Below are 20,384 nucleotides of genomic sequence, written 5' to 3'. Positions count from 1 at the left end.
CCAGGATTCCAGTCTCATCACCAGCTCCGTTACCATGAGCAAGGCACCCTACCTCTCAGAGTCTCAGTTTCCTTACCTGGAAAATGAGGTAATGGTATCTGAAAGGGGTAGTTATAAGGACCAAATGAGGAAGTCTCTACCTGGTAAACTCCTACTCAGTCTTGTGATCACAGTTCAAAAATCACTTCCTGGGACTCAAGCAGACTCACCTGTTATTCACCCTCATTACACCCTGTTCACAGGATTTATGACACATTTTCAGCAGAACTAACTTATTTTCTGTCCCCTCTACTGGATATAAGCATCATGCAGGCAAGTACCTCATATTTTATTCACTTTCGTATATCCGAAATCTAGCATTGCATCTAATGCAGCCATGCGCTCAGGAAATGTTTGTTGAATGTGTTCATCAATAAGACCCACGCTCTGCGGGCATTGTTGTTAAATCCTTCTGAGAAACTCTGAGATTTGTATTATTATTCTCCCCATTTGAGAGATCAGGAAACTGAGGCCCAGAGGGTTAAATGCCTTGCCCGGGGTCACACAGCTACAGAATGGTGAAAGTGGCATTTAAATCCAAGTTAATCTCACTCCGGCGCTTGCTGTGTTCTTTATCCATTCTGCTTTTCTGCTAAAATTACTTTTCTTCTCCTTTCTCAGTTTCCTTTAGCCTCAGTTGTTGGTTAAGGTTTTCGCTGGTTCACCTGATGTTTTGCAGTTTTTATAACAGAGAGATGAAGGATTATTGATCCTATAAGATGGTTTCTCAATGGTCTTGAATTATTATTTACTCCAAATTCCAACTGAAAAGAAAAACAGTGCCCAGAACATCAGGGTTGCTGAAATGCAACCAGTGTGCCCTCCTCTGAGCTCTAAAGGCACAGGTGCTGTGACCATTCTGGGGATGTTATTGATTCTGGGAGAGGAAAATTCCAGTTACGGATCAGGTTAGGGACATCAGGCCAGAAGTTGTCTGGGGCCCTCAAGCTGAAGCAGAAAGTGCCGAAGAAGCCATTCCCCGTGCCTGTGCCCGTCTTCCTGCCTGGCGGAGCTGTCCCACTGTGAGCCTCCCTCTGGGTGGTGCCATGGGCCTCGTCAACGTTTCCACGGATGCTCCGTCTGTGTGTACACTTCTTCTTGTACTTTTTCTTTTTTTTTTTTAAACCATTACTGATTACATTTCCCATTATAAAGAACAAGCCTGCCTTTTCATTTCACAGGGTCTCTAGTACAGGTTCAAAAATAATCCCAAGGTGGTTCGGTCCCAAGAAACTGATTCAGAAATGCCTCGATGCTAAGGCTGGGATTATCAGACACAGAGCCAGTTAGAGTTTTCCAAGTAGAGAGAATGATCTTAGGAGCAATCAGACAGCTGCCTAAGACAGAAACAATTTTCCTGGAGCCAAAGAGCACATCCAAGGTATAACCATGGATTCTGGGGCCAATCGGAGTTTCCAACATGGAAAGTCTAATCCTCTGGCCAATCATCATAGAGCTCTCCATCCCAGGACCAGCAAGGGCTAACAAGGACAGCGTTTCTAGAGCTAAATAGAGTTGTCTCCGAAATTTGAAAGGCACCCCGTTTCTAAGAGACAGTACAGAAGAGTGGAAGAGCTTGGGCTTGCAGACGGGTCTGAATCCCAGCAGCCCCGCCGAGTAGTTAGATGACTTTAACAAAAAAGTCAACCGCTTTTCTGAAGGCCAGTTTATTTGTAAGTAAAATGGGTATATCCCAAACTCACAGGGTTATGAGAATCACAATGCCCTAAGCAGAAGGCTAATAAAGGCTAATCACCTTCTCCAAAAGCTTGGCTGCTAGAAGATGGATTGACAGCCTACTATTGAGATTCCATATCCTTTGAGGGCAGAGCTGTGTTCTGCTGTGCTTCTGAAATCCTCAAAGCATGTGGCCATAGCCTGGACCCATGAAAACTGCTCTTAAACAAAAATCCTTGCTGGGCTGAACGCTAAATCCTTTCTTGGTCTTCCCTGACCACGCAAATGGATGTGAATGCCAGGGCCCAGCATCCTGAATAGGGCCTGGAAATGCAAATTATTTTAGCCCCAAGCAGAAAACATCATTTTCGTAATTTGTAGGTCTCGTCACCTACAGAGTGGCACCACAGAGCAACTTGCTTTTTGCCCTTTAAGTCATAAAGCCACGGTTCCGGAAAAGGCATCACGGATAATCTCATTGCGCCTGCCCCTCCTCTGGACAGGGGCTGCCAAGGCCGGCTGTGCTTCGTGATGGATGCTGTTCCTGCTGCTTTACTAAATGCACAATTAATGAAACCGTAAGAAGGAAACAAGGCGTGTTCCGGGCAGGGTACAGAGAGCAAATCCGTTCTTGCGTGGGGTAAGGAGAACACGGTGTGGGGCGAACAAAGATAAGGTTGAAAAATGATCCTGGTTCTTGAGTACTTTTCAATAAATATCTAAGAAAGTCTCATTATAAAAAGAGACATTTCATTTTGTAATGTTGGCCACTTCCCTGTTTTACAAAATATTGTGGATGTTATGGCTCTGGTTAGTTGTGGTGACCAGAAAGATGCCTCCCTACTGTCCTGTCTACCGAGAACTGACATGTGAGTTCTCAGACCGGACACATTTAGGACCATCATCATCATCGAAATGATAACAATTAGTATAATTATAATGAGCTAATATTTATTAAACGGCTACTATGTTCCTGGCACTGTTCCAAGAACTTTCTGTGAATTAATTTGTTTAATCCTCTCACCAAACCAACAAGATAGCTACTAGTAGGGTCATAATTTGATGTCAAGGAAACAGGCATACAGAAATCAAGTAATTTGCCTGAAGTCTCACAGCTCATAGCCTCAAACCTTCCATGTATAAAATGCCCAATTTTCTGGGCATCTCTCAGATGCAGATTTTCTTTCAGGAAAACAGAATAAAACCTAAAAGAATGGCCTGAAGGACTGCGGCCAAGCTTCTCTTGGAAGGTCCCCTCCCAGGACCATGGGGCAGAGCCAGAGTCAGGACACCGGGGCGAAGCCGCAGGTGCCGATGCCTGCAGGAGATGAACAAAGCAGCCCGCAGGTTTACGGCCCAAACACCGCCTTGCCGCTGCCCGCTAGGTGAGCTGTTCCAAGCTGTCCCTCCAGAAAAGCAATGGCCTTATTAACTTCCCTGAACATACCATAACTGGAGACCGCAGGCATCTGGGCCACAGTGGATGGAGATCCAACACTTCTCCCAACCCAAACGGCCAAAGTGACATGTTTTGTTCTCATGTCAAAGATTTGTAACTCTCACCCAGACCCCGCCAGGCAGTGAACCCGATGTGGTATGGAACTCTATGTCTAGCATGTGGACGGGGTGATCTGCGGCCTTTGTGACAGCCACTGTTATGCTTTAGTCCCAACTCTGTGCTGACGCACTGTGTGACTTCAGGCTATGTACTCATCGCCTTGGACTCTTAACTCCCACATCCTTCCAGCAGAAACATAACAGTGACAGTAAGTAACGTGTAGGGCAGTTGTAAGGACTGAGGAAGAGAATGCCCACAGGACGCTTTTCATGGGCTGTGCACGTCTAGGCCGTCAGAAAGGCAGCCACTCTCTTATCGTCATTATCATTATAGTTCCATTGCCTGACTTGAATGCAAGGTAGTGGGAGAGAATCCTATTCAAAGACAATGTTTATTAAATATTTATAGGCTGGCGCTCTCCAGCAGGGGCTCTCATAGCTCTTAGCCTACGAGATCACCTTCTCAAGGAGACCTATTGTGTGTCAGACCTACTGTGTGAGACAAAGTCTTTGCACTCATGTAGCGCATGCTCTGCTGGAGGGAAGAGAGGAAATGTGCATGTAGACACATAAGATAACCTTTAGTGCCCTGAAGAGCCTGCAGCAGGCTAAGTGGTGGTACGTAATGACCGTGGGGCTGAGGGCGGGGCCCTCAGACAGGAGTCAGGTGAGGGAGGCCTCTTTGAGGAAGAACAATTTGAAAGGAAACTGGCCGGACCATACGAGTGAGTTCCCATGGCAAGCGCCTTGGCACATCCCAGTTCTGGAAAAACCCGATGAAGTAGAAAGGGGAGATGTTGTGAGCATTTTACAGCTGAACCAACTGAGACACAGACACAGTCCAGGCCTTTCCAGAGGTTGCTCAGCTGGCAGAGGCCAAGGCCCAGGTAGGGACTGGACATCCCAGATGGGCAGGCCGAAAATGCCGTCACCGCAGTTCACTGGCTACCCCCTGTGCTTGCACTACAGAGATCCTGGGGATCAGGGACTTCATAGGGGTATCCCCTTTGGGGGGCCTTCTCTCATATTTCCAGCAGGAGGTAGCAACCTGCACTTTTCCACAGGGTGTCGAAGAATGGGTTCTTCTTGCCTGGGTCTGAAGCAGATACATCACTCTGCTTGTCCCAGGAAAATGCTTTGAGGCCGCCCTCCCCAGCTCACAGGGCCCCATGTCTTGTCTGAGCACAGAAAGTGACTTCTGGAGGAATCAGGAAGTCACAGAGATGTACTTGAGAGCTTTATTTTTCAGTGTCTATGAGCGGCTGCTTCTCTAGGCTCCAGTGAATAGAACAGTAAGAAAATGTAATCCATTTTTAAAAGGTGGCACCCACTCTGACAATGAATGAATGAAGTAAGTCTCCTCTTTAGCACAAGATCCATTATACAGCCACATTTGCATATGCTGCTCATCTGCTCATTAATGACTATTCAATCAAGGGCCCGGTTCCAAACCCTGAGTAATTCCCTCCCTGCCCACATCCCCCAGAGGAAGCCTCCAGAGACACTGGCAGACCTGTGTGTGCTCTGAGGAACGATCAGCCCAAGATGCCGGAGCAGCCTTGCCGGGGCACCCGAGCCACCTCGGGTGCTTTCTACTCACCTGGAACTCAAAGTTTGTGTGTTCCAGGAACTTCTGATTCATGATTTCTGCAAACTTGTTGATAGCTCTCAGGAAGACCCTGCAAGAGGACAGAAGTTCACCATGCCATCTGAGCATGCTCCCTCAGGGACCCCTCCCCTCCCCCATGCTCCAGACCAAAGATCCCTCAGTGAGGGTCCCAAAAACCCAAGGGAGAGGTCATCTGACCCACCTTAACACCTGCTCACACCGTAGACCTGGGAGCACGTTTGCCTTGCAAGAACACGAGGACCATCTGTTTAACTTCCTTTAGAAAATTTGTATTGTCTTTTGTTTAAACCATTACATGCTTATGGCAGAAAACTCATGCCATCCACAAAGATAGGAAGAGAAACTGCCCCCTCCTTAAGCAAATGAACAAAAACCACACCACCAAATCCTACCATCCGGGGACAACCATCATCGACATTTTGAAGAACATAATTTCAAAGTTCTCCCTAGATGTATATGTACGAACAATATTTTACAGGTACCATTTTGATAAATGGGGTGAATGATAAATTCTGTTTCATAGCCTGTCTTTTTTACTCAACAATATACTGTGTGTGCCTTTCATGCCAATGAACTCAGATGTACATCATCCCTTCTAATCACTGAAAAGCATTCCAATGTATGGATGCATCACAGTTTATTTAATGAGTCTTTTATTGATAAACCTTTATGTTGTTTCACAGTTTTTATTTGTTACGAGCAGTGTTTCAGTGATTACTCTGTACACTTTGCACCTCATATATATAATACATCTTCCCCAGTCTTCTCTTCAAAGTGGTAATACTGATCAAATGTTATGCACGTTTAACATTTTGGTACTTGTTATCAATTGTGTTTCTTCTTAAAAGTCTTCCCATCCATCTCTTCCTCTCGCTCCTCCTGCCAAGCCCTACAGACTGGTCTTGCAGCCTCCTCTGTCTTGTCCCCTCCATCTCAAGAGCACCTGACCCTACAGGACAGCTCCAGTCATGTCAATCACCCAGGTCAATGCCCTCCATGATTGGACCCCGATCTTTCCCAGACTCATTTCTCACTATCACCCTGTGCTTCTGGTTGTTTTCTGAGTATATAGCTTTGTTCTTTCTTTGTATAGAATACCCCTCTCCTTCTAATCTCTCTAGGGCAAGGTCTGCTGAATTTTTGTGTCCCCCAAATGATACATTGCAACTCTTCATTCATCACGGTCTAGGATGATTTGTCTGGCCCAGTAATGTGTCTCCTCCACTAGACTATACTTACCTTGAAATCAGAGATTCCCTCCATGATCTCATCTACTCTCCAGTCCACATGCCTTTGACTCCCAGGTTTATATATCTTCCTTCCTGGCCGCTCCCTGAGCTCCAGCTTGCATTCCAGCTCTCTGCTAACAGGCATCTCACACATACTCGTCAAAAACTCACCTGCCATTACCTGCCCTCTTTCTGTGGTCTTCCCATATAATTAAAGACAACTCCATTCTTCCAGTTGCCCAAGCGGGGAAAAACCTCGGTAGCATCCTTGACTTTTCTCTTTTTCTCACATCCTACCCTGAGCCAATCAGTAAAACCTCTTAACAATACTTTCAAATCATCCAGAATTTGCTACTGTCACTGATCTGAACCGAGTCACTATCATTTCTCTCCTGGATGCCTATAGTCACCTTCCAACTGCTACATGCCCAACTGTGGCCAAGTCTCCATTGTGTGTGTGTGTGTGTGTGTGTGCGCGCGCGTGCGCATACGTTTGTAAAATCTTAGAGGGAGATAAGTGTGTGTGCACGTGTGTGTGTGTGTGTGTGCGCGTGCACATACGTTTGTAAAATCTTAGAGGGAGATGATCGATCTTACCTGTACCATTGTCTCTAATTTTTTATTAACAATGGACAATCAATAATTTCTCTATTGAGCAGCTGATCCAGGAAGAATACCTATTTAGCCTACCCGAGACTCAATGGGAAGCCAGGAAAGAAAGTGTTTATTTGAAGATGATTGCTTTGGGTAATAACTGGGACTCAATTCTGCTGAGGAACCTCTGAGAGACTATAGAACAGAGGTCCCCAAGCTTTTTGGCACCAGGGACCCATGCTTCTGAGAATCTAATGCCTGAGGATCTGGGGTGGAGCTGAGGCTGTGATGCCAGCACTGGGGAGTGGCTGCAAATACAGATAAAGCTTTGCTCACTCACCTCCTGATGTGTGGCCCACTTCCTAACAGGCCATGGACCAGTACCAGTCTGTGGTCCAGGGTTTGGGGACCCCTGGTACATGACACACCTGCACATCAGAGGTGCCCCCTCCCAGATGGTGAGGAAGCTGAGCTCTTTATCCATTAATGCCAGCCCCTCACAGGCTGAAAGTTGCTCTTACATGGACATTAAGCCCCTAGAAATTTTGGCCTGCGCTGCAGGGGAGTTGAGTGCCATCCTGCAGCCAGAGAAAGCCCAGAGAATGAAATAAGGAGAAAGCCCTCAGGATGCATGGGAAATGCCCACCAAAGCTGCAAGTATTTTTCAGATGGGCCAGGAGTTTGGGCAGGGCACCTACAGCATCTGCTGTATCAGACATTGCTTGTGAGGAACTCAGGGCTAGGTGTTCATTAAACACTTAAATGTTTGTTGAACAAAGAAGGCAATGCATCTGGTATTGAGATCACGAGATTTGTACACACACGCACACACACACACGCGCGCGCTGCTCAACTAGAAGTGATTCTGGCCTTGCCACTTCCCCTCTGCGTGGGTTTGGGGCATGTTAATATCACCTTTCATGCCTCAGTTTCCTTGCTTGTGAAACGGCAGCAACGCAACCCCTTTTATAGAGTTGCTACTGGGTTTAATGACAGATGCAGGGTAAGTGCTGAGCACGGTGCCTGATACATGGTGACGACAGTAACGTGGCAGCTGTGGCCACTTCGGACCCCTCTGGGTCACCTCGTTCTTCTTCCACAGGCAGGGACTGATGGCAAAATGAGCGGTCAGAGGACAGGGAGCAACCTGAGGCAGGCAGGACCATGTGAAAATAGGAAGTAAAAGTCCCACAAAATCCGGTACCCTATGTCTGCCAAAAAGTGAGATTTCTTTACTTTTGCTCTTCTGCCATTTGCTAATATGCTTTTGAAGAAACGTTTACACATTTCCCTTAAAGATGAGTATCTGATGCCCAGACAGACATGCAGTGAGTGGCTGTCATGTTATGTACAAACATTTTGGATTCTAATGCGATGCCAACATGAGGGGTTTGCATGTCCTCAGCAGCAACAAAGCTATCAGTAGTTTCAGAAACAGTCATTATTTTGATTGTTGGCCCAAACCTGTCTCCAGCTCTCAAAGGCCAGTGCATTAACCAGAAGCTGATCGGCTGCCTATGCTGATGGGGGAGATTGGTGGGGCAGATGGGGTGAGGGACAGTGAATCAAGTTTCCTCTCTCTCTCTGGATTCTTCCGCAGCCGCCCTCTGGGAATCAGAACATCGCTTAACTTTGGTTTCCCAGGTTTGGTTTTGGAAAAGTAGGTCTTTTGTCTTCTCTTTTTCCTCCTTTTTCTAAAAAAAAAGTAACTGTACTTAAGGCCTAAGCACTAACATGGTGAGGTGGGTTAGAATGAAAATCCTTTCAACTCTTTCTGTTACTTTCAGCAATGAACTTGAATTGTTGAAAACAAAGTTCATGATCAGATCTCATCTGACATTTCCTGCATCTCATCTAGGAAGTGTAGCAGGCTCTTTGAGGGTTGATAACGATCACAGTCACAGTGACTGAGGACAAGGACGTGCCAGGCTCTGTGCTCAGTACTTTGCTTGAATTCTTTCTTTTTTTCTTTTTTAATTCTCATACTAGCTTCCTGAGTTAGATATTGTTTCCATTTTAGAGATGTGAATTTAGGTAATTTCCCCCAAAACCCAGCCAGTACATGCAGAACCATGATTTAAATAAAGACATCCTCAGTATTTAAGCACCATGCTAGTCTGTCCACAAGGAAATCTCTGTAATCCTGTTCAACGCAAGTTGTAAGCTCACTTTATTAACAGCGACAACGGAAGTATCATAGTTATCATTCATAGACCCTGTGCTAAGTGCTCTGTAGACATTATTTCATTTAATTCTACAAACTGAGGCCGGTGCTATTGTTACATCCACAGAAGAGGAAACTGAGCACTGGAAATATCGAATAATGTCTCCACATTCATACAGCTAAAAAGCAGCAGGGTCCAGATCCAATCTCAGGTCTGCCTTTTTCTAAAGCCTTTGCAACTAACCAGAAAGGTATACTGGCTCCCCGAGGCCAGCGTGCATGGTCTTGGGCACTGGGCATGCTCGTGCTCACGCCCACCATGCACGGAGCCCCTTCACACTCTGTCCCCATCAGCCTGCTGCTGCCCACAGCTGAATGGGCGCAGGGCGGACGCTTGACCCAGGAAGTCTTCCACGGAGCGCCAGCAGCCTGCGTGTGATCTTCTGGTTTCACCCAGCCTGGAGGGGGGTAGATCAAATCCCTTTAGGTGGTCCAAAAGCAGGACTACCAGGGAGAATGCAGTGAACCTGGGCCCTGAGCGGAAGCCACGAGCAGATGATTCTGTGAGAAAGCAGAAGCCATGTGCAGGAGAAGTCAGCTGCTGTGAGTAGGAGGAAGCTGGCAGGAAGAGAAGCCAACCCCGAGGCCGGTATCCCGAAAACCGCTGCCCACGAAGCCCCACTGCAGCCGCTGGACTGGCTCCCCAGGTTCCTACTTCCCGTGCGGCAGACAAACCCTCGTTACTGGAGTTGGTCAAGAGTGTTCTGTCTCCAGGGTAAGCCTCAACACATCACACGCACTAGTCCTTGGGCTGGATGCAGGAGTGGAAGGTGCCCCAGACTCCAGCAGGTGCTGGAGCAAGCCTATCATGGGTCACATTCCCACCCTGCCAGTCTTCTGTGCTGTGGCCTGGAGCCGGCTGACTGATCTCAACTGCCCCACAGGGAGGATGAGCCAGAGGTGAAGATGAAATGAGATGCAGTGTATGAAGCCGGTGGCTCAAGCCTCAGCATCTACAAGTCCTCAATAACGTCAGGGGTTCCTGTCCTTAACTGCCTGGCCACCCTGTAGCTCTGAGGCCGGAGGATCCAAGGCTGAAAACACTCCAATGTGACAACCAACCTGCACCCATAGCGCGTGTGACACAAATGAAGGAGGGAAGAGGACGCGAGCGTGCCTCTTCTGGTGAGAATGCCCCAGGGGGCGGAGGGCCTCTCTGAATCCCACTGGCCTCACTGCTGTGGCTCGTGGCATGTTCACGGGGTTCTACTCATCCAAACTCGAAGATGGAAATAAAAAAGCTGGCCAGGTGAGGGGAGTTCTTACTCCTCCCCTCGAGGCAGGAGAAATCCATTCTCCCAGACCTTTGGGCTGCTTCTCTCATGACACACAAAAGCTCCAGGCACCAAGATGTTAGAGTGAATCAGCAGATTCCAGCTTATGTCCGGGCACGGCTCACCCCAAGTGCTGCTTGTGAGATCTGGGATTCCAGTTAGGGATGCAGCAGGCTCCCGGAGTCTGGAACCCTGTGACTAGCCGGACGTCAGGATTAGGTGTGCTGTACTGGCTGAAGAACCCACAGGGATTAGAGGAGGAGGGGTCTACGAACGGAGCAGTGCTGCAGATCAGCGCAGGCAGGAGGAAGGGGCCGCGTGCCAGCGATTCCCCAGCACACTGATGGAGCTACCAGAGGATCGCTGGGAACTGCTCCGGTCAACTTCCTAAGGTCAACTACTGTGACCCTACCATAAGCCTATTATGTACTTAAGACCATGTTAGACCTTGAAATATGCCACTGATAAAGGTAGACAAGACCCGGCCCAGAGTGACCCCTTTTGTCAACTATTTGGGATATTTCCAGACCATAGGGATGAGAAAATATAAATAACACCTAACACTTACGAAATGCTTGCTATGGGCCAAACATTGTTCTAACAGCTTAATATATATTACGTCATTTCGTTTTGGTCCTCACACACATTCGTTGTGATAGATACAATTATCAGCCCCATTTACTCGTGAGAAAAAATGAGTCAGAGTGATTAAGTAACTTTGTCCAAGGTCACATAACTGTTAAATGGTGGAGGTGTAATTTGAACCCTGCCAGTGGTAAATCCTAACTTCTCTCGACACTCCGTGTGTTCTGAACTTACTACAGTGACCGCAGCAGTTGGTCATAGCAACCTGGCCATGTTCGCTGTCTCACCTACTTAGACTGCCTCTGGGACCACGGAGTAAATGGGTCTTTTCACTTCCTGGAGTCGTGGATGCCCAGGATGCTCTATAAACGTGTGTTGGTTGATTCTATTTAGAGAGGTTTCAGGAATATGTATAAATCCCCAAATGGGTTTTCCAATCGAGGTGCAGATGAAAGAGAAAAGAGGTCCTTAGGCATAATTTTGTTAATTTACAATATTAAAAAGCTTGATCATTTCAAAATGAACCACGTCATGTAAATCAGATCTTACTAATGCTGTATCTTACCAAAAAAGAAAAGTGCTCTAACAGACAATATTTCTTGCAGCAGACATGTCACTTTATCTGCAACAACAAACCACACACGACTGAGGAAACAGTCCAATCTGGAAAACGCCATTCCCTCCTCCAACAAGCAGATAGATTATACATGACTGATACATACATACGTAACTCATAAATGGTAAGAGAGAAATCACAAAAACAGATAAATTACAACAATAGGTAAATAGGAGAGAAAGAAAGAAAGAAGGAAGGGAGGGAAAAAGTCTTATTATACAGACTAACTAACATATGGAGTTTGCCTTGGCCACACGAATGAATGGTGCTTAGGCTGACATAATTTTGAAAATGGTGATTTAGGGAATACTGATCTGGTGCATGTTCTATTTGTCCAATTTATCTTGAAATCTTTCACTTACCAGCTGCACGATCTTGGGCAAGTTACTTCTTTGGGCCCTTTTCAGTTATCTGACCCAATAAGTATGCAGTTGGCACATTTGTATAATGCACTTAATACAAGCCCCACTGTTTTATAGGATAAAGCAGGAGACATTAAAAGCATGGGCTCTGATTGCATGGCTTCTCTGTTTATTATTAGAAGTACAACACTGAGTGAGTTACTCATCTATCCTGTATCTCAGTTTCTTCATATATAAAATATGGATTATAGTAGTTCTAAAACATAAAGTTGTTGTAAAGATTAAATAAGCTCATACATGTAAAGCATTCACAGTAGCTATTATAACATTATACAAATTACAAAAACAGTGAGAAAATTTCAAGTGCTCCATAAATATAAGGGATCACAGTGGCCTGAAGATGAAGGAAATCTACCAACTAATCTATGTGCCTGTAAGGAGAAAAACACCATCTTTTCTGGTCGACATTAGGCACATGCTCCTCTAGCCCAAGGCTAAGTTTGTTGTCTGCACCTGGAGATGGCAATGCTTCCCATTCGGTGCGTTCAAATGACCGAACAGTCACATGAGATACCAGCACTGTGCGAAGGAGAGTCCAAGAGGTTAAATGACTTCTTAAGAAAGAGAAGGTGACAGAACTAAGAAGTTTGAAACTCAGGCTGTGTTTCTGAGTCCAAATTAGTTTTTTTCTTTTTTTTTAATGTCGGGATATAAGTACTTAGCTGATTCTTAAGAGACACATGTCGTTCTGTTTTGGAGACAATGCTTTCTTAGGTCCCTTAGAAAATTATATTCTAATTTGCTAGGTATAAAGAAACAAGGATTATTCTATCACCTCTGGGGGCTTGCCCCCCGCTGAAAGACTAAAGTCCACAGCTAGCTGGGATTTCAGGAGGGGACATTTCTCCAAAGCTCTTCCATGTGTTTCCTCCAAGATGACTGTGTAGACAACTCAAAAGTGGAGGCTGGCCTACTCGGGGCTCCAGCCTCTCTGGGCTCCTGTCTCCCTGACCCTCTATCAGTGGTGGAGGTCTGTGCATTGATTTGCCTATCCATCATCTATTCCTCTTTCTGAAAGTAACGCTAAGCTTTTTCTTGAAGAATGATTCCCCTACCTCCCCTTTTGCTCCCAGACCTTGTGGTTTGGGTAGAACTAACCATCGCCCCAGTTCTAAAGGTAGGTCATGTGATAGCATATTTCATTCTCCCGGCCACAGAGGTTTATGACAGGCATGTAGCCCAAGGCAGCCCTTTGAAGATTAACCTGGGGCTTTTGCTGCACCTATTAAAGAAGAGGCTTTTTCTTTCTATTGCGGTCGCAAATCCAACAAGATGTGTACCTGGAACTTCTAGATCCCACTTCCCCCACCACAAAGAGAGCATGTGCCTGAGAATGAAGCTGACAGAGAAGGGAGCAGAGGTAGAGACCCAGATTTCCTACAGCGCCGTTTCAGCATGTAGATATACCCACGCCTGAAGCCATAACTCTGGCATCTTTCAGTTGTCTGAGCCAATAAATTCTCCTTTTGCTTAGGCAAATTTGAATTGAATTTCTTTAAAAATCCTAATCAATAAGTACCCACTGGATACATGGACTCATTATACATATTTATGAATGTCAGGCTCTGTGCTAAGAGCTGGAAACACAGAGACAAATTGGACAGAGTGCTTGCCCTCAAGAAGCCCAGTCTCTAGAGGTAGAAGCAGTCGCATAGAGAAGTAATTATGATACAGTGGAGTAAGCGCCATGATGTATCATGTATGGAAACACGGAGGGAATACATTCTCCCACCACGTGTTCCTAGAAGGATCTACAGAGGAGAAATTACACAGTCAAGAATTTCAATGATGCTTTCCTGTGGAGTTTGGTCTAAAAGGGAGGAGAGTCATAGCTTATGCAAAGTCATAGATGTATGTAATCGTAGATCACAGTGGATGGTTGGAAGTATTTAAAGTATAGGGCAAGTCATGTAATTTGGCAGAACCCCAAGTCATTACTGACCAGCTGGCAGACAGCGAAAGGATTCACATGCAGTTTAGAAGCTGGCTACTACCATATCATAAGGTGACTGAGCACTGACATAAGCAATGAGCAGCTACGTACTTTGCTGAGCTCAGTGCATCATGAAAATGCGAGTCCCCTTGCTGAAACATTGTTAAGAATTTCTAGATGGCGACAGCTGGGCATTAAACCAAGCATAGGGCCCTTTAGCATGCAGAGCCCTAAGCAACTATTTAGCCTACATGCCCAGGAAGCTGGCCCTGACATGAAGGCTAGAGAGGGACCTGCCTCTGGTCCATGACATGGTCTGGGCCTAATTCCCCACAAACACTTTAATCATTGCAAAAGCCAGTCTCCCACCTGTGCGATGGGACGAGGGAGAATCAGAGCGAGGGTAGCCCAGACTGAGAACTCTGACATGTTGTTGCTGGGCTGATTTTCTTCCTCCTATCATGAGCTCTGATACACAGATACTTCTTTCTGCCATGACAATCTCTCCTGTCCATCACCAGCCCCTAAAGCTGGCCCCAAGAATACTGTGGGCAAATGTGTTTATCAAGTCACATGGCTATGCATTTAGGAATTCAGGTAGTAAAAGAGCAGCATTTCAGAGGACAGAAAAGTAAGGAATGGAGGCCATCATACATGAGATAGAAATTCTGACTGTACCCAACCACAAAACTATTAATATATAAAAATGTTCATAATCTTCCCTCTTTGCCTCCTACTAAAGAGAACCCTACTTTCGCCTCTTCAGTTCTCCCCCGTCGTCCACTCTCTGGATATTTCTGTCTTTGCCAGGCAATTCTTGGCTTTTGAGATATAGAGCAAGGGTCATCGCAGAGAGAGAAAAACCTTCTAGTTTGTGTAGAGTGAAGGGCTTTCCATGGGAAGGGCCTAAACCAGATGTAAGATGCCAAAGGAAAGCAAGAGAGAAAGGAAGGATAGTCCAGAAGACTAGTTTTAAGGAAGTGTGTGGACAGGAATTGAGAATAAGGTTCCGAGAGAGACTTGTGAAAACCATGGGATCTGAGAAATACTGAGAGACGGGAGAGGAGATAGGGAATATTATACAATATCGCTGGGTATTATGATTTTTAATTTCATTTGGTTGAAATAATATTATTTGAAGAGAGCATTAAGGACTAAAGTTGCTCAACATTTTATCTAATTTTGCTGGGCCACGTGGGATCTGACCTACGCTTGAGCTACGCTGGTATTCTATGAGATATTAGTAGGTATTATGTATACACACAGAGCCACACATATATGTACACCAAATGGTTCCATGGACAAATCTGTGAAATGCTGTCCCCTAAATCCTCAATTCAGAGAATCACATTAGCATATTAAAGGCTCTGAGAAGTCCTGCCGTACAGAAATCTATTCAAAGCTGATTAATCCAATGTTTGCAAAATTTATTTTGCCACATGTCACAGAATATATTTTATTATTTTGAAAAAAATTAATTAATACAATTTTAATAAGGCCATCTTTAAGCTCTCTTGTCTCAAGGGTTTAGGGAAGGCTTAACAAACAAAGCATGATATTTAAACTGGTATTTGGAGAATGGAGAAGGTAGGAAGTAGCCAGGTCAATATATAAAACAGGGGTGAGGAGTAAAAAAATTAAGAAAAAAGAAAGTTCGAAATTGGTAAAGAGTTTCCTGGAGTTTAGAAATAGAAAGAAAGGAAAGGAGCAGTTACACTTCAATTTATTTTCACCAGGAAGAAACTGTTCCCACCTTATCTCTCTACCAGTGTCCTTAAAGTGACTGCTGGGGTCTCACGGCTGTTAGGAAGGAGATGACAGCTTACCTGTTCTGAACCATACTCATGGCCATCCAGTCTACAGGATACACGTTTTTTCCAATGAGGTCCTTGAACATGATGAATGTTTCCATCAAGAAGTCCTGAAAGAGTAAAAACAAAACAAAACAAAACAAATCAAACCACACCTGTCATCTTGTTTTATAGAGACAGACTGCAAATGCCCAGATCTCGGTGGCTGTTTATATTTTTTCTTTATTATTTTTTGGAGGAGCAGAAAGAGAAAGGGCACAGCCTTTCATTAAGTAAATCCAATAAAACCAATAGCAGTGGATTTTTAAATGGAAGCTTAAGTTGGTTACCAGGAGACTGTTTCACAAATATAAGGGAAACGTGAATATGAAATGCAATAACTCTCAAAATAAAGCACTATTAATTCTGTCTTTGGGAGCAAATAAGTGAATATATTCGTTGATGTGGCAATTTTATAATCATCTTCCTAAATATGTGTTTGAGAAGGAAATAATAAATACTATATAAAAGCATCTCAGGTCATTGAACAAATTCTTATTAAAATGAACGTCTAATTAGCAGTACTATAAACACAGCTCATCCATGTGTCACAGACACACGCCTGGGCTGATTAGAAGAAACACGATGGCTTCTCTTCCTCTCCTTTGAAGAGGTTCAGAGTGGACCCCGACACAGCCCATCGGATTTTGCAGTGGACTAAACTTGTTCTCTCTTCATCTTTGGAAGACACAAATTCGAGACAAGTCTAAGTAGCAGAAACCAGAACCACTGCCACTGGGGTCCTCCTGAGCTGGAGGAGACGAAGCCACACGGCCTGTACCTGTGCGCTTTAGGGAACATTTAAAATCCAGAGGAAACCCGTTCAGTGCTTTCTGTAAGCCAGTGGTTTTCAAATTATTTCGATAGCAGAGTTCTTTGTTCAAAGAAAATCTTTCCTAGAGCCTAATATATAAAATAGATAAGAGTAGAAGAGCTATAGTTTGTATGTGTGTGTGTATGTGTGTGTGTGTGTGTATGTGTGTGTGTGTGTGTGTGTGTGTGTGTGTGTTGGGGGCAGGGGGTTAGAGGTTAGTAAGACTGGGAGAAATATAATTTGAAAATCACTGCTTCGTGCTAAATTTCAAAATTCTGGAAATAAGAATGGTTCCTTTCCAGCAATCTTTGCTTCTACGGAAAATTATCTCAATGACTTAAATCCCAGTTTCTGTACCAGCAGAATGAAGACAGCTTCTACCCCAAAGGGTAACTGGGGATCAAGTGCATACTTTCTAGAAGATGATTTGCACAGAGCCTGGCCCGTTACAAGTGCTCATGAAGTGCTCCATGCTGATGATGACAAGTATTATTATTCATCCATGATGTCATCTGGGGGTGTGTGGATATCATCGCAAGCACGTTCCCTCCCTATGGGAATGGAGAAGGCCTCTGGCTCATAGATGGAAAAACCTGGCTTCTGAATGAGAAGATGCAGCGTGGGGTTAGGGTTACAGCAGAGATTCAGATCTTGCCTCCGCGTGTACTAGCTGTGTGGCCTTGAGCAAGAAGATTATGGACTTATGAAAGAGAGTGATCACACCTACGTTATGTTCAGTAAATAAAAACTCCCTTTTCCACCTTCCTTCCCATCTTTCTCTCTGTCGAGGATCAAAAATGATGAATTCTGCCTATTTATATCCATGTCCCAAGACATAAGGAACTTGGGGGAAGGCGGAAATCCAGGGTTATTTAGCTTTCTTTTTAATCTTTGTATGTCCAGAAAGAGGTTCTTATCCATCCTACTCCAATGAAGAGACAGTGTCTCCACTGAATGAATGAAAGGGTAACGCATTGGATTCCTAATGGTCCTTTTTCATGGGTCACTCTCTGAAGTGAGTCCAGTTCTGGTGCCGTTGGTCCCTCCAAGGAGAGTCAAAAGTGAGCCACAGCGGCAGAACCCTGAATATGGTAGTTGTAAAGAGACGAGGACAAAAGTGACCGTACTGAGGGCAAAGGGACTACGCTACCCCTGGGACAGCCCAGGCCAGGCTCTTTGCTGATGAAATCTTCTGCTGCAGAAGTACAGGCCCACGGGCCACGAGCCGCAGGCGGACAGTCCTGCGGCAAATGAGTCCTGAGAGGCTGGAAGAAAGGGACTCAGAGGCCAACTTCCTTCCTGCGTCTGTTATCGTAATATGATATTAGCTCTCTTTCACTGGGAACTTAATGCGTGAGAGCCACTGTGCTCTCATTCAACCTCTTTACATCCCTGTGACGAAAAAATATCATCCCCACTTTACATATGGGGAAACTGAGGCTTAAGGGAAGTTAACCTGCCCATGGTGACATAGCTAGCTGGTGATAAATCCCCGATTCAAACCCAAGACTGTGTGACTTCTGCAGCCACGCCTTTAAGCCCCCAAATGTCCATGATTCATCAACAAATATTTGTCAAACCATATTTAGAGTAGACATTTGGTCTCATCTCTGACATGGACTGAAGACATGTTCCAGAAGACATATACAGCCTAAATGGGAAGCAGAAGTAGGGAATCACGCAGTCGTGTTTATAAACGTAGACGCACAGGTTTTCAAGGCCCATGGCGGAGACTTTCTTGCCCTAAACTCTTGAGAACCGAGAATGTGATCTGTCTCCTCCATGCTGTCCCCTGGCATCTTATAGACTCACCACAAGTTCAGAGCTGGTCTGAAAGGTTTCGATATAGAAGGAATAGTGCTGGTCACCCATCTGGTTTAAAATAGCCGTCATACATGCCACAAAGTGACTCTGCAAGAAATAAAGAAAAGTGCCATGAAATAGTGGAGAGAAGACCATAACATTCATCTTCTCCATTTCCTTGACTTTAGAATGGAAAATACCCCAACCCAAGTAAGTATAAGAACGCCCCTCCTCCAGGTATGGAGACTTACACTCTCCACCAGATTAGCATATGAAACTTCCCTATGAAGAGATCTCTCCTTACGGCTCAGCCATCATCAGCACATTCACCCAAAAAGCATTTATCGAACATCTATTATGTGCCTGGGACTCTCATAGGAGCTCCAGATATAGACTACAAGACCCAATTCATTACCTCTCCAGAGAGAAAAGTACCACATTCATGTCAGGAGACCCAGCCTATCACAACATCTTGGAGACAGTCTGATTTTCTTGTAAATAATTTTATACGTTTCATCTATAAAGTGGGACAATAATCCACCTATATCTACCCCAGAGGTGTATCAGAAGAATCAAATGTCCCCTACAGTGTCTTGAATGCATTAAAGTTCTTTACAGGGGGATCAGTGGTTGGACCACCATGAATCGACCAGTGAGAAACCAGTAGCTACCAGAAACCGGCACTTGTTAAGAGCCACGGAGGACAAAAGAGACAAGGAGAGGTCGTCCTCGCTCGTTCTTCAAATGCTCAAGATCTAGTTGGAAAAATAAGATTAACATCCATGAGGGAAAATGTATAAGACCTTTGATCTGCGAAGCAGACTAAGTGCCAGAGGGATTCAGACAAGAGGGAAATCAGTGTAAGGACTCGGTGAGCAGGTGGGTCTGGAAGGATCTGTGGGATCAGAAGAGGAAGGACCACATCTCTTCATGCACCGGAATCCATCGCCACACCCTTTTCTGCTTTTTCTCTTCCATATTTTATGAATCTGTGTCAGGGTACATATTCTGTTTGGGCTTGTGTCTGCTAGCAGCATTTAGGGAGATCTGCTCTGGAAATCTGGTAAAGGAAGTACCGACCACAAATCTACCAGTGGGGAGAAGCCACTCAAGACTGTCCCCTGCAGGATTCCACTGGGGCTGCCGTCTTAGCCAAAGGAAGTCCCACGAGGCCCGGTCAAGAAGAGGCTTGCGGAAGATGGTCTGCTTGGTGTGATTAGGGGTGTCTCCAGGGAACCCCATTACTAAAGGGTGTCGGACATAATGCACACCGGAAACATGGGCCTGGAGACGTTATATTAGAACCAAAAAAGTGGGTTGGGTATCACAAACTATATTAAACAACAACGATAGCAATAAACCACATACACACATATACGCCCCCCCCAAAACCCCACCAACTTCTTTCTCTGTTAAAAAATATATGACAAATATGAAATAAAAAAATATTCTCCCGGATCACAGGTTTACAGTGGTGGGGGACAGCCTTGATGTCGCCAGGAAGCCCCTCCCACATTCCTCCCCAGGAAGTCTTTTAGGAATTGCACGTTCCTTAAGTTCACATTCCCAAAAGTGGCTCCCAAAGATGGAGTCTCATTTGCTTCTAGGTTCTTTCCGACTGGGATGCTGGGGATAGTGGGCTTTCCCAGGCAGCAGGGCCAGCTATATAATTAGGGCTCAGGACGAAATGAAAATGCAGAGTCCCTGTTAAAATTTATTCAGAATTTCAAGACAGCCACCGGGCCATCTGAGCACCAGGCCAGGTCACACATCTAGGAAGCCAGCCCTGCCTGCTAGTGACTACCACACACACCACAAATGTGCAGAACATGTGTAAACCGGCAGAGAGCGCTAAGCTGGGGCTCTCGGGAGCAGCAGCAGCGTTGACACTGTGCTGATTGGGACTCGGAGCCTCTGCACTGGGGCAAACTGCCTTGGCCATCCCGGCGGTCAGATCCTCTCTGCTGCTCGGGCCCCCGAGGGTGGCGGTGAGTTTGTGAAATTACTAGTCCCTTTCACACCAGACAGAGTGCCACCATAGCTAACGTAACCAGGTCCCACTTAAACCAAGAAACAGGCTTTATTCTTGTTTATCCTTCTGGCCGGGTTGGATGCAAGAAAGGAGAAATCCTATAGT

The 20,384-nt window shown here is 45.4% G+C and overlaps 1 protein-coding gene across 1 annotated transcript in view; it reads right to left on the bottom strand.

The window, feature by feature from the left end:
• DOCK2 (dedicator of cytokinesis 2) overlaps window positions 1–20,384 on the bottom strand; it is a 367,177-nt gene that overhangs the window by 62,453 nt on the left and 284,340 nt on the right. The window contains exons 28-30 of the mRNA XM_006906499.2: window positions 18,257–18,355; window positions 15,607–15,701; window positions 4,874–4,952 (exon numbers count right to left, since the gene is read on the bottom strand). Of these exons, the coding sequence (XP_006906561.1) occupies window positions 4,874–4,952; window positions 15,607–15,701; window positions 18,257–18,355 (273 nt within the window). The remainder of the gene's footprint in view (window positions 1–4,873; window positions 4,953–15,606; window positions 15,702–18,256; window positions 18,356–20,384) is intronic.

This window comes from Pteropus alecto, unplaced genomic scaffold (genome assembly GCF_000325575.1).
Source record: "Pteropus alecto unplaced genomic scaffold, ASM32557v1 scaffold40, whole genome shotgun sequence".
Lineage (NCBI taxonomy): Eukaryota > Metazoa > Chordata > Mammalia > Chiroptera > Pteropodidae > Pteropus > Pteropus alecto.
Note: the sequence above shows the minus strand (reverse complement) of the source record. Positions and strands in the feature narration are given on the sequence as shown.